Genomic DNA, 26,936 nt, shown 5'->3' on the forward strand with positions numbered 1-26,936 from the left:
AAATGCAACAAGAATCAGGAGGAAGGAGGGACAGGGGATCCAGCCTTTAGATTATAGCAGATAGTGATTCACGGGTATGTTAAGGTTCTAAGGTCCATACCAAGTGCCTTCCACACATCATGCCGTAAGTAGGGATCATTGTCCCCATTTTACAGATAGGCAAACTAAGGTACATAGAAACATCATTCTATCTAAGGTCCTATAGTGAGTAGCTAAACAAGGTTTGGAACTTGGGTGTTACAGTCCTGGAGCCCACACCTTTCAGCCACCATGCTGAGCTTCCATGGATCTCAAATTGCAGGGCCCATGAGAATCACCTAGACAGTTAAGAATGCAGGGTCCAGTTTTGAAAAGCTTCTCTGTCCTTGAAGTTTTCCTACCCAGCCTCCCCATGTGAACTACCAAGCGTCTTTTAGAAACATGAAATCTTGTCCTCGGAGATCTTGGGAAAGAGAAAACACCTCTTCCTGTCTTGGTGCAGCTCATGGGTCCCTTCCCTCAGAAGCCATGTCTGGTGTAGGTAGGTGGGATCCTTCCCTGAGGATCCACCAGACCACTGTGTGAGTCTGGGGGTTTGCTTCTCTCAGCCTCTGCCCTGGCCAAGGTGCAGCCCAGGAGCCACGAGACAATGTCATTGTCCCCTTGTTTCCTGTGAAGCTCCATCATCCCCCACCCCCACCCCCAGCGTGGCGTCATCTCTCCTATGTCCTGGATAACTTTCCTGGCCCTTTGTGTACCTTGACTTTATCTTATTCTTATTGTTGGAGTGATTTCAACAAATGACCATGATGACTGATACGGTGTCGGGAAACAAACCTTATCATTCTCAGGCCTTGTCATGTGCCAGGCACCTTTAGCTGAAAGGGTTTAAGTTTTAGCTGTGGCCAACACAACTGAATTTTCATAGGTTATTTTCCTTTGCCTACGGAGGTGCTGGGAAGAAGTGCCTCTGCCTCCCTTTCTGCCAGGCCTCGGGGTCTCCGTCATGCCCACTCCTTGCTCTGAAGAGTTTACCGGGCTCAGCCTCCAGTTCGGAGACTGGTGTGTGTAGCAAGTGGGAAGGACCTCGAGCCCGTGAGTGACACCATTGCAGCATGCCATGTTTGGTGACCAGCCTCCAGTTCTGATAGAAAGCCCAAGAGAGCTACTGTCCTCTCTAGACTGGAGTTAGGACTTAGCTCTGTAAAGACAGGGACAGGCCAGTTAACGCTTAGAAGCACAGCCCTATGGCTGCTGGTGAACACTGCCCTAGGTGGGTTTCATCTAGAGGAAGGGACCCATGGTTTCTGAGCACCTGGATACGATGACATTTGATTTCCATGTAGACTCAAAGAGAGAGGGAGCAGGCTCTCATGGGAACTTTGGTCTGATTATTGGCTTTCTTCTTTCATTATGGAACATTTTCAAACTCTCTAAAGGAGGGACGCTGAGAACGACCCATAGAAAACCATCCTCCGCTTCAGTGACCAGCACTGTTGCATTTACGCTACCTAGTCCTTCCACTTTTATTTTGGGACTGGGTGTTTTTGGTGGTGGGGTTTTTTGTTTTGTTTTGTTTTGTTTTTGTTTTTTTGGGTTTTTTTTTAATCTTTATTTTATGTGTATGAATGTTCTGCCTACATGCAAGTACATCCCAAGCAGTGTCCTTGGAGGCCAGAAGAGGGCGCCAGATCTTCTGGAACTGGAAATACAGATGGTTGTGAGCTGCCATGTCGGTGTTGGGAAATGAGCCCTGGTCCTCTACAAGAGGAGCAAGTGCTCTTAACCACTGAGCCATCCCTCCAGCTCTATTGCTAAAATAATTTAAAGAAAGACCCAGGTATAATATCATTTTATATGACTACTTTAATGTGTAACACTTAACAAAACCCTTAACAACTTCTTAAACTCTGACTCCTGGAGCACAGGTAAAGTGCTCGCCATGCAAGCACAAAGACCTGGGTTTGATTCCCAGAATCCATGTGAAAAAGCCAGGTGTAGTACTGTATGCTTGGACTCCCAGCACTGGAGAGTTGGAGACAGGGGAATACCTGGGACTTGCTGGCTAAGCAGCCTAGTCTAGTCAGGACTTCCAGACCCAGGGAGAGACCCTGTCTCAAAACACAAGATGCAACAGTGCCCAAGGCTGACTTCTGGCCTCCATATACCCACATGCACAGGTTGGCACACCTACAAACGTGCAGACCCATAATCTAATACCCTCTGGCAGGCTACCAAGCTACTGCAGAAGTCTTTTACAGTTGTTGGCTTGAGTTGGGATCCAAACAAGATCCTCATCACACATGGCTCTTTTAAAGTCTTACCATTAAAAATACACCCTGGCCCCACATGTCCCTGTCTTGCATGGAAGAAACTGTCCTGAGTGTAGTCATTTGCATGATGAGACTCAGGTTCACCTTTAACCTGTCCCTCTCCTCATGACTCCTGAGTATTGCTGAGTATAGCAGATGTGTGCGCGCGCACACACACACACACACACACACACACACACACACACACACACCTCCCCAGAGTACCGCTGAATTATTCATGTGGTTCTCATTCCCCATCCCACTGACATATACAAAGGGGCAGGCTAGCCCAGCACACCTTAAAGCCACTTTTATTAAACTTCCTCTGTCCCCATTTCTTTTAAATGAATCAAACAGTGAAGTCAGCAGACGCTTTCTCAGCTCTGCCAGGAGGGGCCCTGGCCCTGAGTGTTTCATCCTAGAGGAAGGTGACAAGCCAGGAAGAGCCTTCATGACCACACCCTGCTCTACCGGACAGAACTTTCCCCACACTTAGGTCACTAACTCATGCCCCACCAGGGAGGTAGGGATTATAATCTCCGGTTTAGAGGAGACGGAAGTGAAGCTCTGCTGGGTGTTAAGAAACTTGCAGTTGGAAAGCAGCAGAGCCAGATGTGGAAGCAAGATGTCACATCTTTAACAATCCCCACAGGGGTCTGTGACAGGTGGCCCGTGGGCAGCATGTGAAAAATGACTGCAGTTTTGGCACTATCCTCTTCTGGATGCTGAGACCTTACCATGTCAGACTCTGGCAACATTGAGCCATTTTCTGAGGCTACTGCCACCAAGAATCTCAGTCTTGGGGCAGAGTGTGTACCCGCAGCTGTAATTAATGAAGACTGGGTGTGGCTGGTACCTAAAGGTGCCTGAGATTAAAATGCTGTCAGAGTGGGGAAGGCAGCATTCCCTGACATCTGGGAGAGCCAGGCTGGTTTCCTGAGAGATGGCACTGGAGTGAACATTAAAGGAAGGAGGTTTTCTAGGCAGAGGGGACAGTGCTGGGGAGACTGCAGGGGTAGGGGGATGCCTTGGTGTGGACTCTATTAGAGTCAGGAAGATGGGAGTCCCCGGTGATGGAGTCCATTCTAAAAAAGGCAAGGTCCAGTGGAGTAGCCCAGCAGATTGCCATGTTACACAGCACAGAGACTTCCAGAACACACACAGTTGGGGACACCGGTCCTCTCAACACAACAGAGGTAGTGCGTAACGACTACGAGGACCTGATGCGGGCACTTGTTACACGACTCTTTGTGCCTGCTCTTAAGAGGAGGGCAGCCATTATTCTTTTCACTACAGAGAAAGAGATCTTAAGATGGCACACTGCTAGGACACGGCAGAGCTGCCCAAACTGTGTTCTAACCACTCTGCCTCCCACCCTCTGGGGAGTGAAGACCCTGAGAGCCTCCTCTCTGGAAGGCATGAGGCTCTTCTCCATAGCTGAACCCCCACACCCCTCTGTGTCCCCTCACAAGAGCAGTGTGGCTGCCCTCTCCTCTCCTTCCCTGTCCTGGTTCTGTGTGGTAGGATGCCAGCTTCCTAGCTCTCCTCTTCCTTTCAGTCCTGGGAACAAACCCACAGGTCTTTTTCCTTCAAGCGATTTCACTGGTCACAGAACCGGGCACAAGACAAGGACAATGGTGGAGAGCACCCAGGGCTCCCTGACTCCCTGCTGAGGTCCCTGTGGGAGTCCCCAAGGAGAGGCCTGCTCAGGAGAAAGGCCCTGAACAGCTTGTCCAGGTGGAGCAGCAAGCCGGAAGCTGAGCCAGGACAGGCCCCAGGAAACCGAGCTGCCTTCTGCCAGCCCCAGCAGCCACCTTTGGAGCAGGGCCAAAGGATGAGCTCACTGCTTCCCTGTGGCTGAAGGGACCAGGACCTGAACAAGGAGCTGAGGGCAACCTGCCTTTCTCCTGCCAGCCTGCCCTTCTCAGCAGAAGGCCAGCCCAGGCTGTTGGCCAACCTTGTAGTGATCTGGCCCATCCCCCCACTCCTCTCTCTTGCTCAAAGGTGGCTTTGATGATGACAGTGTTGGTGTCAGGAGAAAGTCAGTCTGGGTCTGGCCTGTGGAATTCTTCTCTTTCCTCAAAACTTTACTCAGAAACGCCAGGTAATTCCCACCCTCGTCTGACTCTCCAGAGGCCTTAATTAAGCAGGGCAACTCTGCCAGGGATACCAGGGCAGAGTAGGCAAGAATGTTCCCAACTCCTGTTGGACTTTGAGATGAAAGGGACTGAGGCGTGTGTAAGAGTGGGAGATAAGAGAAAGGTCCCAAGGGGTGAACAAATGCCAGAGATAGAGCAGGAGGGGCCAGAACCGTGGCTACAGTGTTCTGCCCAACTCCTTGGCCGTATTCTTTCCCAACTATGGTTACTTAATGCCTACCGATTCAGGCCTTGCCCTACCCGAGCCTTAAAGGAGAAAGTGATGGCAGCTAGTTTTAAGAGACTCTGGTTGCTGGAACCCTGCCGGCCGACCTTGTTGGTTGACAGGCTTGTTCTGATCTAGCTCATGTCTTTTGTGCCTATAGCAGCAGAAGAACCATTCCCAGCTATGCTGTGCATCTCACACCTGTTGGGTTTGCAGTCCTCGCTTAATCAATGAGGCAGGTCCAGCTATTCCTTTCTACAAATGAGCATATTGGGGTTCAGGTCTTAGCTTGAGTTCATAAAGCCTGAAGGTGTGGCCCTGGAATGATGGTGGGGCTGTCCCATCTCAGGGGTGCTCAAAACCACACAGCATGCTGCCCGTCAGTCTCATGTCTGGCATCCTGTGCCCGATTCCAGTACCAGGATTGCGCTCCCACCTGTTCGTGATTCCTCGCCTCAATTTTAGCTGGTCGTACCAGGACTAGGGTCTTGCGGCCCCATAGCTATCCCTATTCACACCAGGCCTCCTGGAGATGACTACTAACCAGCCACCCCAAGGACTGTGTCTTCTGTCTTGCCAGTTTCCTTGCTTCTGCATACCAGCACCCCAGTACCTGTACCTCACGTTCTGAACTGATCCTACTGATGTACCTGCTTCAAGTCTCCTTTGCCTCTAATCCCCTCTCCAATGGCAAACAGAGTGACTTCATTCTGCCCAGCCTCCTCTCCTGCTATCCCTGACCCCCACACAGCCATGGCCAAGAAACGGATCCAAATTCCTTTGTAGGGCATCACAGAGCCCTGCTTGCCAGCCTGGCTGACCTCATCTCTCCCTGGCCCTCCCCTAGCACTTTGTTCTTGAGCCAAACGGAATGAACTGCTTGTCCCTAGACCTGAGTAATAGCAGTCCCTCGCCAGGAACGCCACTCCACCCTCTTCCTCCCTAACCCTGAATCCATTCTTCAGACTCATGTCTTACCATTCAAGACTCAAGCTTCACCCTGATGGTATCTTCTCTAAACATCTCCCTCCAACCTGAATGGGACTTAGTAGCACAGACATGCAATCCCAGCTACTTGGAGACTAAGGCAGGAGGATTGCAGGTTCAAGGCCTCAAAATAAAAAGTAAAAGAGATCTGGGGAGATAGCTCAGTGCTATATGCAAGGCTCAAAGATTCAATCCTTAGTACCTTAAAATAAGTTCTCAATCTTTCGACATCTGTTAAAACACCCAAGTGCGTGCCGCCTGAATACTGTGTAGCCATTCTGCATGTACCCCTCTGTACCAAGAGGTGTGTGTGTGTGCGCACGCACACACGCGCACAAAGACTGTACTTGATTTCTCTATATCACCAATGCCCAGCCAAAGGTTGTGCTTAGTGTTTGCTATGCTTAGGAACAGCCTGACTGATACACAGTGGGTGCCCTGGGCACCTCTTATGTCCCTCTCCGCAGGCAATGACCTCTTCCTGGTGGCCGTGCATGAACTGGGCCATGCACTGGGCTTGGAGCACTCTAATGACCCCAGTGCTATCATGGCTCCCTTCTACCAATACATGGAGACACACAACTTCAAGCTACCGCAGGACGATCTCCAGGGCATCCAGAAGATTTACGGTGTGTGTAATGGGGGAGGGGAGGGGAGGGTCACCATTGTGAGAATGAGCTGTGGCAGGCTGGGGGTTGGAGCTTTGCCAGTCATCAGTGTTGCTGCTGTGTCTCTGTGCTGACATTTTTGAGGTCCCCTAGCACACTGGGAAACCTAGGGGATGAGGCTATAACTGGGAAGGGCAAAGTGAGGTGAGGCCCTCTCACTCCCTCTTTTCTATCCTTTCCACCCATCTCCCCATCACCTCCTGTTCTCCATTACCTCCCTCTAATAGATGGGGACCAGGTACACTCTAACTTAGGAGAGTCACGCATCTGCCCGAGGAATAGTGTTATAACTGGATCTGTGATCTTAGGGCAAATGAAAAGCTAGCTTGCTGTCTTAATAAGATATGACAGTCCTACCACAGTGCCAAGGACAAGTCAGGCTGGCATGGAGGCTCTAGCCAGGTTGGTTGAAATGGAAAGACCAGGTCATTTGAGCAAATGCTGGGGAACAAAAGCACAGGAGTGGGGCTTCCTCCGGAGGAGGTGCAGTGACCAGACCCTGCATCACAGCAAGTGATGCAGCAGGAGGCAGGGTGGGCAGCCAGTACTAAAAATCATCTCAAAGGCAGAATGGACAGGATCTGCTGACAGATCCGATGTGGGGATGAGAGGAAAAAGGAACAGGTCGTGAGAACCGAGAATTGTGAGTTTGCTATGGGTGTAGCTCAGCCGGTGCTCCCCTGGCCTACACGAAGCCCTACAACTGGAACCCATTGTACCCTAGAGCCACATGAACCAGACATGGTAGCACACACTTGCAATCCCAGCCTTCTAGATGATCACAAGTTCAAATTCATCTCTTTGCTACATAAGGAGTTGGAGGCCAGCCACTGACACATGAGACCCTGCTTTAAAAAAAAAGTGGGGGTTGGGGGTGTAACTGTAGAATGATGATAAGACTTGTCAGTCTACAGCCCACAGACCAGACGGCTATCTGCTTGGGGACTTTGGTGTATAATACATAGTTACTAGTTACAGGTAGCTATTAAAACTGAAAAGTTAGCCAGGTGGTGGTGGTGGTAGAGGTGCACACCTTCAATCCCAGCACTTGGGAGGCAGAGGCAGGAGAATCTCTGAGCTTGAGGCCAGCCTGGTCTACAGAGTGAGTTCCAGGACAGTCAGGGAGGGCTCCATAGAGAACTATGTTTTGAAAAGGAAAGAAAAAAAAGAAAGAAAGAAAGAAAGAGAGAGAGAGAGAGAGAGAGAGAGAGAGAGAGAGAGGGAGGGAGGAAGGAAGGAGAGAGAGAGAAAGAAGGAAGGAAGGAAGGAAGGAAGGAAAGAAAGAAAGAAAGAAAGAAAGAAAGAAAGAAAGAAAGAAAGAAAGAAAGAAAGAAAGAAAGAAAGAAAGAAAGAAAGAAAGAAAGAAAGAAAGAAAGAAAGAAAGAAAGAAAAGAGGGAGGGAGGGAAGGAAGGGAGAGAAAAAGAGAGAGAGGAAGGAAGGAGAGAGAAGGAAGGAAGGAAGGAAAGAAAGAAAGAAAGAAAGAAAGAAAGAAAGAAAGAAAGAAAGAAAGAAAGAAAGAAAGAAAGAAAAAATTAATTTAAATTTATAATATTTACACTGAAGTTTCAGCTCTTTGGCCACTAAGAACTAGTCACTCACTTTAAATGCTCAATAGCCATATGTGCGTATGGCCAGAGGCAACAATATTGACAATACACACACAGAGCATTTTATCACCACAGAATGTCAGAGGACAGCTCTCGGGGTCTCTAAAGCCAGGAACCGGGATGGGCCCGTTAGAGCAGTGACTCTCAGCTGGGCTGTCCTTAAGAGTCATCTTGGGAGTCTTATAAAAACTCCTGACCCCAAGCCCTCACCGCAAAGATTTGAGTGAGTCCCTCTCAGAAGCTTCCTGAAGATCTAGAGGTGTAAAAGTCTCCTGGGTGATTCCCGTGAGTGGCCCAAGTTGAGAGGCATTGCAGAGGGAAGGAAGAAAAGAGACCCCAAGGGTACAAAGTCTTTGGAATAGGGTGGACACCCCTAACAATAGAGGTTAATAGAGAAGCCCCCAAGGACAGACAAACCTTGCAGGACCCTGGAAAAGAAGGAACATGGTTCAAGGCAGATGTTTCCAGAAACTCTGAGCTTGAAGGCAGCCTGGTCTTGCAGGCCTCAGATCGGTGACATGGGCTTCACCTGAGACCTTGAAGACATGCTGTCTGGCTACACCCCAGGCTCTCTGAGTCACAACCTGCGTTACCAAGATTCCCGAGATGAGTCATTACATCAACAGAGTTTGAGCTGATAACTATTGGATTCCAAAATCCAGAGGTCATTGGTGATCTTGGCAAGTGGTTCGGGTGGAAAATGGAGATGAAGCTCTTTTGAAGTTGGCTGAAGAGTGGAAGTGGTTAGAAATTAAGAGTCCAGCCTGTGTGGAGGGGAGCAGCAAAGGAGGGTGTGGGACATTGGCCTGAAGGCAGGACACTGGCCCAAAGGCAGCTTCTTAAAAAGGAAGATGCCAGACCTGGGGTCGGAGAGTGGAGGTCCCCATCCATCCAGAGCTGTTTCCATTTGTGTTCTCAGAGACGGGGGCGTGAAGTCAGGGAGAAGGTACAGGAAGTCAGAGGGACAGACCTGACCCGGAACTGCCTATGCAGTGTTGGGGCAATGATAGATGACAGAAGGGAAACGCTGGGCCCTCCCTAAGATCCAGCCCCTCTCTCCAGGACCCCCAGCTGAGCCTCTGGAGCCCACAAGGCCCCTCCCTACACTCCCGGTCCGCAGGATCCACTCGCCATCTGAGAGGAAGCACGAGCGGCACCCAAGGCCCCCACGGCCGCCTCTTGGGGACCGGCCATCCACTCCAGGTGCCAAACCCAACATCTGCGATGGCAACTTCAACACAGTGGCCCTCTTCCGAGGGGAGATGTTTGTGTTCAAGGTACGGAGAGCGATCAGCTCTACCCACTGTCCCTTTCCCCGCCGCAGAGCTGGGCAGGCTCCGGCTCCAAGTCGGGGTACTGTGGGGCCTGGATAGGAACTGATCTGGGGGCCGGGACCCAGAGTCTCTTTCTGGTGCTGATAGGTTAATCAATTTGGTTCTACAAGGTGACAAGGAGAGACTGGAGAACTGACAGCTTCCAAGAAGCCAGTGCTCAGGAAAATGCCGGAGATGGGGGTCTGTGACTTTGGACAAGTCACCCTCTTCTTCAGACCTCAGCTATTCACTTGGGGGGGTCATTCTTCTGGCACAGGATGTGTGAAGATTAGAGGCTAAGAAGATGCAGAGTGGAGGCTGGTCACGGTGGCAGGGTCTACAGCTCCTGCCAGGGCATGAGTGGCTGGTACTGGCCAGGCCGTATCATGTTCCCTGTCCTGTGCCTGTCATGTGATCCATGGGCTGGCTAGATCCTTGGGGAAACACGCTGAGATAGAGTTGGGATGAGGGGTTCTGGTTAAGGAGACAGCTTTAGAATCAACAGCTGTGGCCAGAAGGATGGAGAAGCCAGTCAAGACAAGGGGGAAAGCAGAGGAGACACAGACCTGGTGCTAACTCAGCCCCTTAATGGAAATGCTGAAGCTAGAATGGCCGGCCCATCAGAGCCATTCCATGCTGGGTGCAAAAGGGGGACTACACCATCACAGAAGAGCTGGAGGCTGCCTGCTGGTACACCCCAGACACTAGGAAGTACCCTTCATCAAATGGGAGCTGCAAAACAGGTCTCCATGGCACTGGGTGGAAGAGAAGAGCCACCCCATTTTCCTTCGTAAGGTCTCCCCAGCAAACTTCAATCACTAAGAATCAGGCCACATAGGCTAGCCCCTTTCTGCCTCTCACTAAGCGACTGGCTCTAGGCATGCCCCTTGGCCTTCCTTAAGACTCTGTATATGTCAGACTGACTTGACAGAGTTTTGCAGGTCAGAATAAAGTATTTTAAAAACTGGACCAGAAAGTGATTTGTAAAAACACTTTAAAATGGCCACCTTCAGGGTTAAGAGTGCTTATTGCTCTTGCAGAGGACCTGGGTTCAGTTCCCAGTACACACATGGGGGCTCACAAGTGCTTCTAGCCAGCTCCAAAGAACCCAGTGCCCTCTTCTGATGTCTGCAGGCTCATGCACACATGCCTTGTACATTCATTCATACACTCAGACACAAACCCATACACATAAATGAATTTTTAATAAAACTCTAGGTTTGTACTATCTTCTGAGTCATGTTCCTACTGCAGCTCTCGTACCTCTTTGATCCTCTCAACAAAGTGTTCACAGGCCATGTGTGGGTTTTACCATCTTTTTTACCATGCTGGGATTCCCACCAGACCGGGGCCAAGCCCAACTGATATTGGTAACTCTCTGCTGCCCTCCCGTGGTCACTCCTGGCCATGGCAGTCTCCTTTCAAGTCTTTCCACACCTCTCCCACACCCATCTGCCTCTTGTCTCATAGTCTTGGACAGCAGGAGGCTGATGTAGAGTTAGTTACATCCTGTCTTCTTTAAAGAGTTGGAAGAAACAGATGGACAGACTCTATGGGAGGTTGTGAGTCTGAGCCCCAGGGTTGGGGTTGGGTTGTTGGGCCTGGGCCCTGGGGCTGAGATCACTGAATTCAGAGGTAAAAACCTGCCACCTGCCTCTCTCCTCTTCACTTCCCCCATTCCTCCCGCCTCCCAGGATCGCTGGTTCTGGCGCCTGCGCAATAACCGGGTGCAGGAAGGCTACCCCATGCAGATCGAACAGTTCTGGAAGGGCCTGCCCGCCCGCATAGACGCAGCCTATGAAAGAGCTGACGGGAGATTCGTCTTCTTCAAAGGTAACGTGGGCGTTTCCACGTCCCTTTTGAGGCTTCCTTTTTCCTATCGAAACCAGAAGAGGTGGTGTGGGAAACAGATGCCCTGCATGGGCTGACAATGACTTCTGAAGGGTCAGGTTTCTGCAGAAAGGAAACTCTGGGAAGTCAAGAAAGGGCCAAAGTTGATGGGGTGAAAAATTCCATCCATACAAAGTCCAGGGCAAGACAAGGAAGGCCACCCATACTTCACTAGAGGTCATTCTCTCAGTTCTGTAAGAGCGCAAGCACACCAACAGGATAGAGGAAAGGGGAAAGAGGGGGAAGCAAGCTAACATGCCTAGCCTGGGCTAGCTCTGTTCTGAGTTGTTTCATATTGGTAACCTTGACTTAACCTAATGTTGAGCAGCCGGGGATCTTGGGAAGGCACAGGATATAAGGGGGTGGGGCTGTACCATCAGAGTTAGGAGAGGGTATAGCAGATGAAGGAGTGTGAGGATCTGAGACAGCCGTGAGTTGATGTGTGGAGAGTGCATTAAGTCCCGAGTGCTGTGCAGTGTTGACATGAGCCAGCCACGTCAAGGACAGAGGAACTTGGATGCATGGGAAATTGGTGACTTTCTGCCTATGGGTCAGGCTTTGAATTGGCAGAGCCTTGTTGTGGTCCAGGTGTGAATGTTTATGAACAGTTGACCAGTGTGTACAAAAAAACTAAGTAACTCGCTGGGCAGTGGTGGTGCACGCCTTTAATCCCAGCACTTGGGAGGCAGAGGCAGGCGGATTTCTGAGTTTGAGGCCAGCCTGGTCTACAGAGTGAGTTCCAGGACAGCCAGGGCTACACAGAGAGACCCTGTCTCAAAAAAAACAAAAACAAACAAACAAACCAAAAACCCTAAGTAACTGCAGCTTCCTCCATCCTGAGACTGCTCACCTACAGGGGCTTCCACTGGGACTGCTCCACCTGACCCCAGCTGTGGGGAGCAGTAGCATGCGATGTCATAGGAGTGGCTAAGATCACCAAAAAACAAAAGAGGGTCAAGACAAGCTACACCTGTAATCCCAGCCCTTGGAAGGCAGAGGTGGGAGGATCGCAGAATGGCTGAGACAAATCTGCTCTCCATAATGAATTCCAAGCTAGCCAGGGATTAAAAAAAAAAAAAAGATGTTGTCTCAAAAGGGACATCAAGCCGGGCAGTGGTGGCGCACGCCTTTAATCCCAGCACTTGGGAGGCAGAGGCAGGCGGATTTCTGAGTTCAAGGCCAACCTGGTCTACAAAGTGAGTTCCAGGATAGCCAGGGCTACACAGAGAAACCTTGTCTCGAAAAACAAACAAACAAACAAACAAAAAACAAAAGTGACATCAAAACCAAGATGGTGGGACAGAGAACCTATGTAGTATGGTGCACATTGCCCAAAAGCTACGATTGGCTTTTGCTCCACAGGTCTGCTGGGCCAGGGGCTAAAACTCACATTCCGGCTTCATGAATGAAGATGGGCAAGTGGGAGCACTGTGCCAGCCCTGAGCGGCTCACGGAGGCTGATTCTGTGTTCTCTTCTCTGCAGGAGACAAGTACTGGGTTTTCAAAGAAGTGACGGTGGAACCTGGGTACCCCCACAGCTTGGGGGAGCTGGGAAGCTGCCTGCCCCGTGAAGGAATTGACACAGCTCTGCGCTGGGAACCTGTGGGCAAAACCTACTTCTTCAAAGGCGAACGATACTGGCGCTACAGCGAGGAGCGGCGAGCCACAGACCCTGGCTACCCCAAGCCCATCACCGTGTGGAAGGGCATCCCGCAGGCTCCGCAAGGGGCCTTCATCAGCAAGGAAGGATGTATGTAAGGGCCAAGCTGAGGTGGGAATGGGGAGTTAATCTTATGTGGTTCTCAAGGGCCAGGCATCTTCTCTGGAGTATCCCAATTGGAGTGATGTAATTTGATAGCCGACAAATGGCCCCAAATGGACCATGTTCACATAGTAAATTAACTTGCAGTGATGGATAGGAGGTGGTTCAAAGGTTACTTTTCATGGGGCTTGAAGGCTACCCTGGCAATCTCCGTATGCCATCAGGTCTCCCTATCAGATTAGAAGCTTCTCTAAGGAGGCTCAGACTTTACCAGGTACAGAACAAGCATCCATGACTGTCTACTGACCGACCTGGATAAAAGCACTGACACTTGACTGGAGCTGGCTGGGTTCACAGACCCCCTGCACTGCTCTCTATAGAAGCGGGCAAGTCATTGACCTTTTCTCGTTCTACTATTCATGAAATGAGAATAGTAGCACTTACCCTTGGGCTGGGCGATAAAAGATTCATAAGGCAAATTAGAGCACACTTAGCATAATGCCCACCACATGGTCTATGCCATGTAATGGCTTTAGCTGCCCTTATCATCTTACTAGCATTTCAGTTGGTGTGAAATGGCAGGGTTCAGTCATTCGCTGCATGGTGATCACTAAGAACCAGCGTATGGGATGGGGCTCAGGATGAAAGCAATAAAAAAAGACTTGCATAGTTGTCCAGTGACAGAAAATAACTTTGCCACAAAAGCTGGAGAAATAAACGAGGCAGAGGGACACCACTGTTTAGTGGCTTTTAAAATGTGATACTTTACACATGTGGCCTCAGAGACAGGTGACATCAAAGACTTTGACCAATGAAAGTCTTGGGGAGCCAGCCAATGAGGAGAGTCGATGTGAGCTGCTTTGCTGTCTGCCGACTGGCTGGGAGTCTTAAGGAAATTGCCCAGGGAGTGATTGGCAGAGCTGCCTGGTCTGCCTCTTTCCTTCCAGCCGTCAAAGCCACTAGAGGGTCCAAAAGAACTGGTATCCGTATTGCAGAGTGATATATGCCAAGCCCAGGCCATCCCCCAAAATCTATAATTATGAAGCCATGGTGTCTGCTGCTAACAAATAAAATCTTGCTCTTTAACTCCACTGGCTTGGGACAAAAAATAGGCTGAGGTCCTAGAGCTATGGAAATGACATTGTACAAGTACTTGATCTGACCCTTATGGGAAGCCTGGGGCACAATGTGACAGAGCTGTTTCCATACTAAGGCAGAGCCAGCCTGGGCAGTACACATTAAAGCATTTGCCCGCTCGACTCAAAACCCCTTAGTGGTTTCCCAGCACCTTTGAGCTAGCAAGCAAGATTGTCCACATCCTGGGAGTCCTACTTTGCTGTGTTGATTACTGCACCATCCGTGGGGCAAGCAGTGCACTCAATCACCTCCATTCCAACAGACCACCCCGCTCCACCTACCATGCCACCTGGAGCCCCTGTCTCACACAATGCTGCAGGACCCCAGGTTCAAATTAGTTGAGAGCAGGTGCTAGGGGTGAGTTGGAGTAGTGGTGCTGAGTCCTTCCCATTTCCACAGATTACACCTACTTCTACAAAGGCCGGGACTACTGGAAGTTTGACAACCAGAAACTGAGCGTGGAGCCAGGCTACCCACGCAACATCCTGCGTGACTGGATGGGCTGCAAGCAGAAGGAGGTAGAGCGGCGTAAGGAGCGGAGGCTGCCCCAGGATGATGTGGACATCATGGTGACCATCGATGACGTGCCAGGCTCTGTGAACGCTGTGGCTGTGGTTGTCCCCTGCACACTGTCCCTCTGCCTCCTGGTGCTGCTCTACACTATCTTCCAATTCAAGAACAAGGCGGGTCCTCAGCCCGTCACCTACTATAAGCGGCCGGTCCAGGAGTGGGTATGAGCAGCCCAGAACCCTCTCTGTCTACCCGGTCTGGCCAGCCAGGCCCTTCCTCACCAGGGTCTGAGGGGCAGCTCTAGCCACTGCCCACTGGGGCCAGCAGGGCCCTAGGCCAGGTTCGTGTGTAGCTGAAGTGGTGGGTGCACTGGTCTAGGCTGAGTGCGGGGCAGGGAGTGATGGTGGCTATGCCCCAGGTTGGGTAGCTGGCACCCAGCTGCCAGCCTTCTGTCCTGGGCAGACCTCTCTCTACTCAAGGGAATAGGCCAGGCCCTGTCAGGAGGCAAGGATGGTGCCAGGAGGTGCCCCTGAGGTCATTGCATCCTGTGGTGTCTGCAAGATACCACAGCTCCAGTCCTGGCTGGGACCCAGCCCTCTGAGGCAAGCCAGCACTAGCTCTCACCCCCACCCCAAGATGCCACCAATCCCAGTCCCCTCTGCCAACACCTGCTGGTCAGATGTCCCCTCATCCCTACCCTACTATCCTCCAAGGCTGCAGTGCCCCTGATGCCAACAGAGTGGGCAAAAGCCTGGGTTTCCCCTGCTAGCCCATAGAGGATTCCTCAGGAAACCTGTTCCACCCGCCAGGTCTCCTCTGAGACTCAGAACTTAGGGTCACATGCTGCAGGCAAGGCTGTGGCCCAGCTGGATCTCACAAGGACCCAGCTGTCATGTCGTGAATATTTAAATGTCCTGTCACTACTGTTTAAAGTCCCATTTTGCAAAGGCTACTTGAGGCTTTAGGTCAGCTAGAGGTGACTGTCTTGGTGATGAGGCCAGTATGGTGGCCCTTCCTTGGGCACTAAGGACCACGGTGCTGCAAAGGCCACTCGGGCATCCTGATACTAGCGGGCATCCTGTTCAGGAGGCTCAACAGCTGCAGGAGCTGACCCTGGTTCTGGGGGCGGATGCAAGTTTGTGACCATTCTCTACTCCCCTTCATTAATGTTGTCCCCTGCCCTGCTCCAGCCTGTCCTCTGTGGCCTGGGGGCTCGGCCTGACTACAGGTAAAGCAGAGAGGATTCTAGAGCCACCCTTGTCATCTTCTCAGAGTAAGGGACCAGGGCAGCCTTTTAAGTTCTCCATCTACATCCCCAGTGACCCTGAGGCAACTCAGCTCCAGCCTGGAGTCGGTGTTTGTGCTCCTATCTTGACCCTGGCAGCCCAGGTCTCTGGGTCCATCTTCCTGCACTGCTCTTAGAAAAAGGGTCCTCTTCCCAGCTGGTAGCAGCCCCAGGCTTTGGGGTTTCCCCCAACTCCCTAACCCAAACTACCTTTTTGTTGTTTGTTTTAACCTGAGGCCCTTCTTCACATCTGACAGTTCCTAAGTCTTGGTTTGGCTTGCTCCAAAACCACTGGGTGCAAGTGTCACTCACTGGCTCTCTGCCAAACCCAACGGTGGTATGAGGCGGCCATCAGGGTGCTAGTGGGTCACAGATACCAACTCTGACCTCTGAGCCTGCATGGGCTTTGCCCCTGCCCTGTGGTCTCTCGCCCTGTAGCACAGACAGAGACTCTTGATGCCCTGGGAGTTGTTGAGTAAAATCTCTTGTCCCAGAAGCACCTATGTGGGTCCACTGTGTCCCATCTCACCATTGTGTTCTTGCTCATTTTGGCCAAGGGCAGGCTCCCTGGGGCAGGCGGGGAACAACTGCAGAGATTTAGTGATTCATAGGTTTGTACAGCGTTTTATACTTTGCAAAGCACTTTATTAGCTCACAGCTGTCCACTCACATGAAACTCCTGTAGGCTCTGAGAGAGGCTGAGGGTAGCACTCATCTTACCCTCAGATGAAGCACAAGGAGGTCTTATTATCTGCCCCTGCCATCCAGGTGGCCCTGGCTGGGTCTTGTGTCCCCATCAGTGGGCCCTTCCAGGGTCCGAGAAAACTGTCTCTTCTAGTCCTCTCCTCTGGGCCTCCCTCCCCCAGTCCCCTGGTCCCTCTCCTCAGGTTGGTGCTCACTTCTTGAAAGCTCTAGGCCCCGCAGGCTCCCTGTTGGCTCCTGGCATTCCAAGGCCAGTTGCGAAAGAGCAGGGGATGGAGGCAGGCAGCCCAGGCTGCAGATGTGAGGGACACAGGGCCGGGCCCAGAGAGGGCTCAGCCTAGAGGCTTCCAATCTTGGATTCTTCTGCCTGCGGTCATCTGTTTGTCCATCAGCCCAGGTCAGAGCAGTCAGAGGGGCAAAGTACTAGAGCCCCCAGAGCTCAGCTTCCCCTCGGCCTGGGTGACATCACAGCATCTCAGTGTCGGTCACATTTTAAACTGATCAGCCTTTGTACAATGTTTTTTAAATCATTTCTAAATAAAACAGAAATACAGTGTTTTTTCCCCTGGGGTATGGGAACAAAGACCAGGGCATATGTGTGCCCGTAAGAAGTTTCAGGGAGAAAAGGGTACCCTGGGAGTGTACTTCTGCAGTTGCCTCGTGCATCTTCTAACCAGCAATCAATGTCCTGTCCTCCCCACCCCACCCCAACCCGTCACCCAGGAACCTCAGGAGTACGGGAGGGTCATTGTGGCAAGACTTCTCTGGAGACAGGGCACATGGGGCTATGGCCAGGCAGCAGCTCAGTTCTAGCGAGGGGGAAACCAGGATTCAACAGCATCAAGAGCCTGCCAGGACGCCTCATCTGATCCTGGCTCTTCCTCTTAAGGAAATCAGCCCAAGGACAGAGCTGAAAGGGGGCGTGGGAATGAGCTGGTTCGGGGGTCTGTCAAGTCTGAAGCTGAGGTGCAATTCTCTGAGGTGGCCCTGAGGGACTTTCAGTCTCCGCGATCTTTCTTGAATCTCTGCCCAGAGGGAGTAAGACAGGAAATCACAGGGTGAGGAGATAAAAGCCAGGCCAGGCCCAGGAGGGCATGAAGGCCAGGGGTGGCCGGGTCAGTACCAGGACGTGCAGGCGATTAGAAAGCGCACGTCGTCCAGTGGCCCCCACGGGCCAGGTTCCGGCTGAGGCTGCTGCGGACCCTGCGGCGCTGGAGGCTGGGGCTGCGCGGGCTCCGGGCCATCCTGGCCACCACTCAGGAGAGCGCCCATGGTCTGTAATAGAAGCCCATTTGGTACCATGCCAGAGCAAGTGTCACCCCACCCATCACCACCCTCTACCCGCGCGTGTCCTCACCTCAGGCAGTAAAGTGAAAGCAGAGCTGCACGGAAGCCGTCTGGCCTGGGAGGAGCAGCGTTATGACGCAGCCGAGACAGAGAAGGAAGGCCTTCGCACGCCAGGGGCGGGCCCCGTGAGCACGGGAAAGGCAGGGCCACTAGCCAACCACGCCCAGGGCCCAAGGCTCCGCCCCACTTAGAAGAAGGCCCTGCTAGAGCCACAGGAGGCGGCCTGGCTTCCCAAGGAGGCTACCCCATCTTCAAATTCAGGCAGGACCAGAATGCACTGCAGCTGAGTGCCTATGGCCTCACAAAGGCCCTGGCAGGGAGAAGAGCTGGGTGTCTCATTCTGAGGCCAGGGAGGGCCGAGAGGCTGGAGCTGGCTTGAAATGGAACCCAGAAGCCAGCACTACTTCCTCTTGTTCATCTCTTCTTTGAGGGGTGGGAGGGATCTCATTATGTATCCCTAGCTGTGCTAGAACTCAGTGTGTAGCCAGGCTGACTATGAACTGGAGATCCCCTCTGCCTCCGGGATTACTGGTGTGTTCCACCACCCCCTGCAGGTCTCCCATCCTGTTGAGGGAAAACACTGCATGTCATCCCACCCAACTTCCCCACAACCCAGGAACTGCTGTAGAAGGAGGTGTTGCAAACTGAGGCCACACACACACACACACAGCACACTGAGGATGGTGGGAGGCAGTCCTTTAATGGGGTGGGGCACAAGATAGCAGAACTTTCATCCAAGAGCCACAAGAACTGAAAGCCAGCATGACAGGGCAGGCTTTCCAGTAACAATTGTCAAGAGATGGCACAGGTGAAGGGTTGGGCAATCAATTCAGCTCTACCGAGCTCTGCCATGCCCCACTGCCAGCATCTGGTACAGACTAGCTCAGGCATGGAAAATGAGCCAAAGTCCAGAGGCAGGAGCCCACACGGCAGCATGGACGGTGACTCATGTGAGGCTGCAGAGAGAGGAATGGATTACATATCAGGAGCTGTTTTACAAGGTACACGTGGCCCCACCCTAGACCTGTTCTAGTTCAGTCCTTGAAAAGCCACACTTGGAACCCCACCTGTTCCAGGGTTCCAGACTGACTATATCCTGTGTAAGATCAAGCCTAAAACTCCCCACGTTTGAGACAGGAGCAAGGAAAAGTCAGTGAGAGCAGGATGTGCCCAGACCAAGCCTCTCAGAGACCAGGCCAAGGCCAAAACTGCCTTCCTTTTCCAGAACTCTTCATTACTGCTGATACAAAAAGTCACAAATACTAGACTGAAAAACAGACGTGCTCTCTCTAAGGATTAAGTGGATCACTGGTATTGGAGGAAGTAATCATTCATGATACTGAAACCGAGGTGCTCACTGTGTGCAGCATGCACAGGCTCGTGTCAGCTCTTTCCTCGGCTGCTTCTTCACTTTCCTTTTTGAGTCAGGGTCTCTCACTGAGCCTGGAGCTCACCATGGCTGCTAGGTGGACAGCCAATGAGCCCAACGCTGGAATGACAGACATGTGCCACCAAGCTCAGCTTTTATGTGGTGTGGGAATCTTAACCAAGTCAGTCCTCACTGCTTTGTACAGCGAGCGTTTTACCCACTAGACCGTCTCCCATATCAACCTGATATCTTCCCCGTAAAATCCATGAACACCTCAAAACAAGTCAAAAAACCCAAAGGAAACAACAGTCTTTCCTTCTCTTCCAAGTCTAAAAGGACAGGGAGTGTTCTGATCACGTTAATACCGCCTGGCACATAAAACGCTGTAGAACTTCTCAGGCTGGGCTGGGTGTAGCCCTACAGGACAGCATTTGCCTGCAGTGCATAAGCTCTCAATTGTTCACCAGCTCTGACAGCAGAGTTAGTCAGGGTGAATACCAACATGTCGTCATCAAAACTAGTAGCTTTAAAAACACATGCACATAGCCAGGTGTGGTGGCACAACCTCTAGCTCAGCAGAGCCAGTCTGGGTCACATGATACTTCTATCATTTAAAGAACCAGAGTTGGATTATTATTTCCACCTATAGTCAGAACCTCTGATTACACTGGGAACCTACATAAACAAGCAACCCAACACCCAGCAAAACTCAAAATCTCAGGCTAACAGTCCAAACTGCCTGATATGGGAATTTAAAGCCCTTCGCATTCAGAGAAAACTTGTTTCCTTTACATACTCAGTGTTTTCCCATCTCTCTGTCTGTGTGAGGTTCTTCCTCACTCTTTTCCAGTATTTAAACAACTCCTCATCCCCTAAAACAGACTAAATGTCACTCAAGAGACTTCTATAATCCCAGGAAATTTCTCACCAGCTTCACAAGCTGCCCATACGGGAACTTAAGTAAGGAACTGCTTGTTTCTCCTGTAACAGCTAAGAGGGATAGATAGCATCTCCCATGCCCATGTGAACCCTCAGAGGCAGGATATAAAGCCACACCACCCAACTATCCTCAACACAGCCATGTCCACCTTGTCAGCACAAACAAATGCACTAGGATGAGGACCGCATTCCACGGAAAGCAGAGCATCTGTCCCTGGGCACTTCTCTACTTCTGAGTTTCTAGCCTCACAGAGGTATCTGTGTTAGTTGGACATGGCATGCCTTAAGAAAGGTCCCGGGCAGGCTGAGAATAGGCGCCCAACTTCTTAGCATCTTCTGCTGCTGCTCTTCCAGGTAAAAATAAAAAGTCGGGCTGGTGAGATGGCTTAGTGGGTAAGGGTCCGGAGTTCAAATCCCAGCAACCACATGGTGGCTTACAACCATCCGTAACAAGATCTGACTCCCTTTTCTGGAGTGTCTGAAGACAGCTACAGCGTACTTACATATAATAAATAAATAAATAAATAAATCTAAAAAAATTTTTTTTTAAAAAAACAAAAAAATAAAATAAAATAAAAAGTCTTGGTCCAACCTCCCAAGGAGTGAGAGTCCGTGTCCAGCTTGGGTGGCTTTTCACCACAGAAGTCTGGATCGCAGGCTCTTGACCTTCCTCGTGCTGTGATCCTGAGTACAGTTCCTCAGGTTGTGCTGACGCCCAACCTTAAAATTATGTTTGTCACTACCTCAGAATCGTAATTTTGCTGCTGTTATGGATTGTAATGTAAATATCTGGTATGCCAGATATCTGATATGTGACCCTGTGAAAGGGTTGTTCGGGCCCCAGGTTGAGAACTGTAGGTCTAGACCATGATTTCAATACAAAACTCACCTACAACTTGTTTAAGAGCACCACAGCAATCTGGGGTCTCCTCAGTGATTAAGGAGGCTTGCCACCTTCCCTAGCCAACAGCTATTTTCTATCTCAGGTCTCAGGCCACTTGCTGGAGACAGTGGACACATGTGCAAATACAAACTGTAAAACATGGTCAGTGACCAAGTAAGATGGACCACAGAAGAGGTCTGCCCAGAGAGCTGTTTTCGAGCAAGACTAAGTATGAGCAGATGTCAATGTTTGTGGCTCTAAGCCAGTATGCATATTCACTCTAAACCTCCCAGTACAAAAACAAGTCTCTCGTTCAAAGATCTACCATCTGCCCCTCCCCTCAAAGACAAAAGTGAGCCAGGCATGGTGGTACACGCCTTTTATTCTAGCACTCAGGAGGCAGAAGCTAGCCTGATCTACAGAGCGAGTTCAAGGACAGCCTGGGGTACCTAGAAACCCTGTCTCAAACAATTAACAAGGGCCAAGTTACCTGTCAATGAGGGAATCCCGCATGCTGGTGGCAATGGTACTTGGCTTGGCTTCATTCAGCTTGAAGACGCTCTCCACCACTGACAGCTCCGTGCTGGTCGTGTCCAGACCACAGAAAGCACACCAATCGTTCACCACCATCCCAGCAGCAATCACCTCACTCCCTCGGTTCACAGTGCCTGCCTGAAGACAAGTGTCACGGTACCAAAAGCAAATTCTCATACCTCCCCAAGGAAGGACTCTCCCCGCAAGTCTGTTCCACGTCTCAAGGCCCCAGTCCCAAACTAGGGAAGGTAATGACCCAGATTCCCAAAGGGTGACAAAAGGGACAGGGTTCAGATGGCAGGAATACTTACCACAAGGGGGACCTGAAGAAGGGAGGACAACTCATCCTGGTCCTCGATAGAAGTTTTAGGGTGCACCAGCCCCCCCTGATTACTGAAGACACAGTAGCTTCCTACTAGCACCTGGTCAGCAACTGTCTGTCTGAAGACTTCCACCTTGAGGACATCAGCCAGGATCTCTTCTGTCTCCTGGTGGCGAAAGGAATTGTGTCCAGGAGACAGAACTTGTAGGCCAAACACCCAGGCAACTCTAAGTATCAACCACCCACCACCCTTGGTTCCCTGAATCCCTTTTAACCACAAATCTGCACATGGAAGCCTCAACGAGCCACGACTCGGGTATGGCTAAGAGTTAGGCCCAGCCTGGAGTCCCTAAAACCCAGGCATGCCCTGAAAAACGTGAGTCTTGGCTTCATGTCACCCTTTTCACTAACACACACTCTAGTACAACTGTCAACCATCATAGCCCAGGACCGAGTAGGCCAATCTCTCCAAATCTGAAGGATTAATGCCCTTCCCGGCTTGATACTGACCGAGGCCTCACTACTCCTATGAAAGCAAAAAACTGGAGTGCCCAAGGAAAATCACAAGTGAAACCCCTAATTCCTGCCTAATTCCTGGGGTGATAACTGCCAACCACTGGCTAGGCTAGTCCTGTAACTTCCAGACCAAGCTGCCACCTCACCCTGTCCAAGTCTGGGTGGACCAAGGCCACATAGTCATTGCAGGTGGTGACATTGCCAAGGGCCGAGAGCCGCTCCTCCACCCGCCGTATCTGCACGGAGTCAGGCAGGCTGTTGCGGATGTGCTGCAGCTCCTGGTCGGTGGTGTTGTTGGGTACCAGGAGCCCATGCCTGTTCCCTGAAGAGAACAAAATTGCACAGTGGGATAAATACACCCTGAGTACAAGAACGGCTTCCCAGGATGCCACCCATTCTAGCCCAACTAGCTTCCTAGGAGAACGCTAAGCCAACCCCAGTCCTTCAACTACAGATCCATATATGAACCATGGTCGCCTAAGCAGGCCTCAGGTGGCCAGAAATATATCCCAACAAATACCACCCACCTCACTGTTACCAACTAGGGATTGGGGGAGCTCCGGACGAGCAGGAAGGTTCTTGGCATTAATAATACATTTTGCTAACACTACACACCTACCTAAATTGCTAAACATTTTCAAAGACCATCAATATCAAATGCTAGCAATAATACGTGGAACAACTCTATGCTCTGACAAGAGTATACAAGGGCCATCCACTTAAGATATTACTGGTAGCATCTACTATACTAAATGGTCATATATCCTGTGACTATTCAACTCTACTTATAGGTATTATATATCCAAAAGTAATACGGACATATGTTCATATTTACACAGTAGTACTAGTCTTTTTTTGTTTGTTTGTGGTTTTTTTTTTTTTTTTTTTTTTTTTTTTTGAGACAGGGTTTCTCTGTGTAGCCCTGGCTGTCCTGGAATTCACTCTGTAGACCAGGCTGGCCTCGAACTCAGAAATCCACCTGCCTCTGCCTTCCAAGTGCTGGGATTAAAGGCATGCGCTACCACTGCCTGGCCAGTAGTACTAGTCTTAAGACACCAAACTATAAATTGTCTAAATACTCATTAACGTAAGAATGGCATTTTTAAACCGGGTGTGGTGGCGCCCACCTTTAATCCCAGCACTTGGGAGGCAGAGGCAGGTGGATTTCTGAGTTCGAGGCCAGCCTGGTCTACAAAGTGAGTTCCAGGACAGCCAGAGCTATACAGAGAAACCCTGTCTCGAAATACCAAAAAAAAAAAAAAAAAAAAAAAGAATGGCATTTTTATACAAAGCATTCAACATTACACTATGACTACAGGCAAGCGTCTGCCTAGCCTGAGCCACAGTTCTCAATTTCTGAACCTCACGTTACGTTCCTTAAAACAGAACAAAGACCAGACTAAAATCTCTCATGTCGTGTCAGAATTCATTTCATAAGGACACAGTTAAAAGACCAGGATGTTTTATTATCAGAGATTAATGTAAATGAGAAACCATGTAGAGTCACCACCCATGCTTAACGATTAAAAAAAAAATGTTTTTAGGTAAATACATAAAAGCCTGAACCAAGAAACTAAGAGTGTAGCAATGGGGCACAGTGCCAGGTGAAAGGACTGCAAAGGCATAATGGCACACACCTACTAATCCCCAAACCTGGGAGGTAGATGAAGGTGTATCAAGAATTCTAGGTCATTCTTAGCTACAGGGACAGTGCAGCTAAGGCCAGAGTGTGGGGGGATAAAAGGAAAAGTCGGGAGCCACTCAACACTCGAGTTGTAGTTAGAAATTGTAAGAATTAGCCTGGTGTGATGGCGCACGCCTTTAATCCCAGCACTCAGGAGGCAGACGCAGGCGGATTTCTGAGTTCAAGGCCAGCCTGGTCTACAAAGTGAGTTCCAGGACAGCCAGGGCCATACAGAGAAACCCTGTCTCGAAAAAAACAAAAAAAAAACAAACAAAAAAAGAAATTGTAAGAATTAAATGCAGCTGAACAGGGTGACCTGGGACCTTAGTTATTTCCTGAGGGAGAAACTGATGCTCAAAAACAAGAAGCAACTTGTTCATATTCAGAGGCAGGAGAGAGATGCAAATCCTCTCCTCCGCCCTTAGGTGTGGGACTCTGTAAGTCACATAGTTCCGAGCGACAACCCATGCTTTCCAGTATCCCTGTGAAGGAAAAACGAGACCAAGAATGATAGCCAGCACTTAATGGTATTTCGCTCCGGCTACTCTCAAGTCTGAGAGACAGTGTTCTTGATCTGCAGTTCGAGTCCCACACACCCGTCAGATTCCAAAGTCCACTGGGCCCGAAAGCCTGGGAATCCCCCGATCACTGGGGGTAAGCTCCAGGAAACTAATGACTCAGAGTGCTTCGCTGTGTCCCTCGGCGTCTTCCACCCGCCTTACCCACACACATGCGCCCGATGATTCGGCAGCCGGCGATGGATGCGTGCACCACGGGAATGGCATCGGAGAGCTCACCCTCGAACACACTGTAGAAACACGGATTCGCTGCTTACTGGGGTGGGTCGCTCTTTTCAGACCTCTCGCTCTCCGCCTCCCTTCCCTTCCCGCCCCGGCGGCTCGGGACCAGAAGCTCTCGCCTCACCTATAGAAGTTCTCTGAGCCTCCGATGGCCACCAGGCAGTAGGCGTTTGTGAGTTTGGCAAAACAACCGACCTCACAGTTGTTCTCGAACGACGCTCTGACCGCCATGAGAGAGGCTGGGGGGCAGCACGACTGCGGGTTCTGGGCCGACAGATCCACTCCGGAGCCGGGTCAACCAGCCTCGCCTCCTCAAACCCCGCCCTCTCGGGCCCCTCAGATGCCCGGGCGTGCGGACGGATCCCTCCTGGCTCTCCTGCCCCAAGTCCTCTCGCCCTGCGACCCGGAACTGACTTTTGCCGCCCAGAGTCCCAACAGCTCACCAAGCGACTCCAATGTCTACACGCTGCAACAACTTCTCCCGTAACTAGCTTTCCGTTTCCGCCTCCTCCCAGGCCCGCTTCCGGGAGCGCGCAGGAGCCGGGCGGAGCTGCTGGTCACTCTAGCCCCACCCTTTGGGAGGACTCGATGGTTACTAGGTGACTCCGCCCGACCCCGCCTCCTGCACGTTTTCTTGCTTTAGGTTTTTGGCTTCACCTCCTAGTGGGTCTTTTTAGAAGGAATAATCAATCAAACCTGAGGCTGGGCAAATGAAAAGATGAGGAAATGAGGAACCGGTGTTGTCTGGTTGGAGCTGGATTGATTGGAGGGCTTTATTTACCGAGTAAGGACGGGAAAAGGGCGGATTTGAGAAAGAGGATAATCACACCCCGGCCACGCGGACGGAAGTGGGAATCTGGACCAGTGGCAAGGGTCAAGGGTTGAAGATTGAAATTTGGCATAGAGATCAACCAAGAGACCAGGATAAAGTGGTTGGAGGAGGCATAAGAACCATAGGCTGAAGAAGACAATGGAGACGGGGAAATGTGTTACGGAGAGATTGGAGGAGAAAGGGTTCTAGGGTAAGCAAAGATCTGAGAGCTGACTTGCTTCCTTGATGTGTTTATCACGCAGTTTATCACCCCATCAGCAGCCCTGGGGATAGTGGTATGGCCCATTTTCATAGAATAAACTTGTCTCAACTAGTGTAGAATATACAAAAGTCCCCAGGGTGTCTCAGAATGCCACAGTGGAAGGTAAAAGGAGCAGAGAATCACTTACCGCAGACTGTCTTATGCCATTCATTCTTCTCCAAGAAGATCTGATCTGAAAGGGGCATAAATGGCGCGGCGCCCTTTCCCCAGCCCCATCATACAGTCCCATAACCGAGAACACATCAGATTGCTACGGGGTCTAGCCACAATTGCCTTTATTGATTAGTACCATGCACAGTCTCCTGCAGGTGCTAAGTTCAGGAGAAAGACCCATGACCAGCTGCAGCCCGAGCTTCCAGAGACATTCAGCAAGGTGGTCTGTGTGTTTGTGTCTAAGTGTTCAACTACGTGCTCTGCTTATCTCCCCCAGCTCACCCCAGATCCGCTCATTGAGCCCCACACCACTCTCTGGCTTACTCTACCAAGAACTCTTAACTCTCCTCCACCTGGCTCTCCCCCTGTCCTTCAAGACCAGCCTCCAAGTCAGCCTCTCTCTGATAAGCTTTGTCGATCGCTCTACTATCTCCATGACCCTCTGTCCCTAATACAGTTTTCATCTAATACATCTGTCTTGTTCTCTGAGGTTTGTGCTTTTAAGCTTCAGCCCTCAGAATCTGCATCTAAGTAGCCTTTCGGCTCTAGGGAATGTTCAGGGTGAGGTTGTGAGCACAGCTTGGTGCAGAGTTAGGATGAAGAGTCATATGTGTATTTATAGTTTCTGAGTCTCAGGGGGGCTCTGCAGTGTGTACTAGAAGCTTGAATTTTCTGTGGCCATTCATTTAGGCAGACCATATTGATTATGTACCTGCAACAGAAGTTTTATTTTTGAGTTAATCAGAGAGCTCTGTATACTCGCTCTATGCATCTATGG

The 26,936-nt window shown here is 50.7% G+C and overlaps 3 protein-coding genes across 4 annotated transcripts in view; 1 reads left to right on the forward strand and 2 right to left on the reverse strand.

The window, feature by feature from the left end:
- Mmp24 (matrix metallopeptidase 24) overlaps positions 1-17,076 on the forward strand; it is a 43,026-nt gene extending 25,950 nt beyond the window's left edge. Inside the window, exons 5-9 of one of the 2 annotated variants that reach the window (NM_010808.4) lie at positions 6,110-6,271; positions 8,981-9,195; positions 10,926-11,064; positions 12,605-12,871; positions 14,420-17,075. In NM_010808.4, coding sequence (NP_034938.3) covers positions 6,110-6,271; positions 8,981-9,195; positions 10,926-11,064; positions 12,605-12,871; positions 14,420-14,757 — 1,121 coding nt within the window. In that variant the 3' untranslated portion in view covers positions 14,758-17,075. Of the gene's footprint in view, positions 1-6,109; positions 6,272-8,980; positions 9,196-10,925; positions 11,065-12,604; positions 12,876-14,419 lie in introns of both variants that reach the window. The other variant, XM_030248212.1, reaches the window with a different exon arrangement.
- On the reverse strand, positions 16,439-17,941 carry BC029722 (cDNA sequence BC029722). The gene is made up of 2 exons (NM_001384169.1): positions 17,875-17,941; positions 16,439-17,792 (listed from the first exon to the last, which is right to left on the reverse strand). The coding sequence occupies exon 2, from the start codon at positions 17,787-17,789 to the stop codon at positions 17,634-17,636; it is 156 nt and encodes a 51-aa protein (NP_001371098.1). The 5' UTR covers positions 17,790-17,792; positions 17,875-17,941; the 3' UTR covers positions 16,439-17,633.
- Positions 17,942-18,545: 604 nt separating this feature from the next.
- Eif6 (eukaryotic translation initiation factor 6) lies at positions 18,546-25,634 on the reverse strand. Its single transcript, NM_010579.2, has 6 exons — positions 25,036-25,634; positions 24,834-24,919; positions 22,574-22,749; positions 21,901-22,077; positions 21,546-21,727; positions 18,546-18,820 (listed from the first exon to the last, which is right to left on the reverse strand). The coding sequence occupies exons 1-6, from the start codon at positions 25,140-25,142 to the stop codon at positions 18,811-18,813; spliced, it is 738 nt and encodes a 245-aa protein (NP_034709.1). The 5' UTR covers positions 25,143-25,634; the 3' UTR covers positions 18,546-18,810.
- Between the last annotated feature and the right edge of the window lie 1,302 nt (positions 25,635-26,936).

This window comes from Mus musculus, chromosome 2 (genome assembly GCF_000001635.26).
Source record: "Mus musculus strain C57BL/6J chromosome 2, GRCm38.p6 C57BL/6J".
Taxonomy (NCBI): Eukaryota; Metazoa; Chordata; class Mammalia; order Rodentia; family Muridae; genus Mus; species Mus musculus.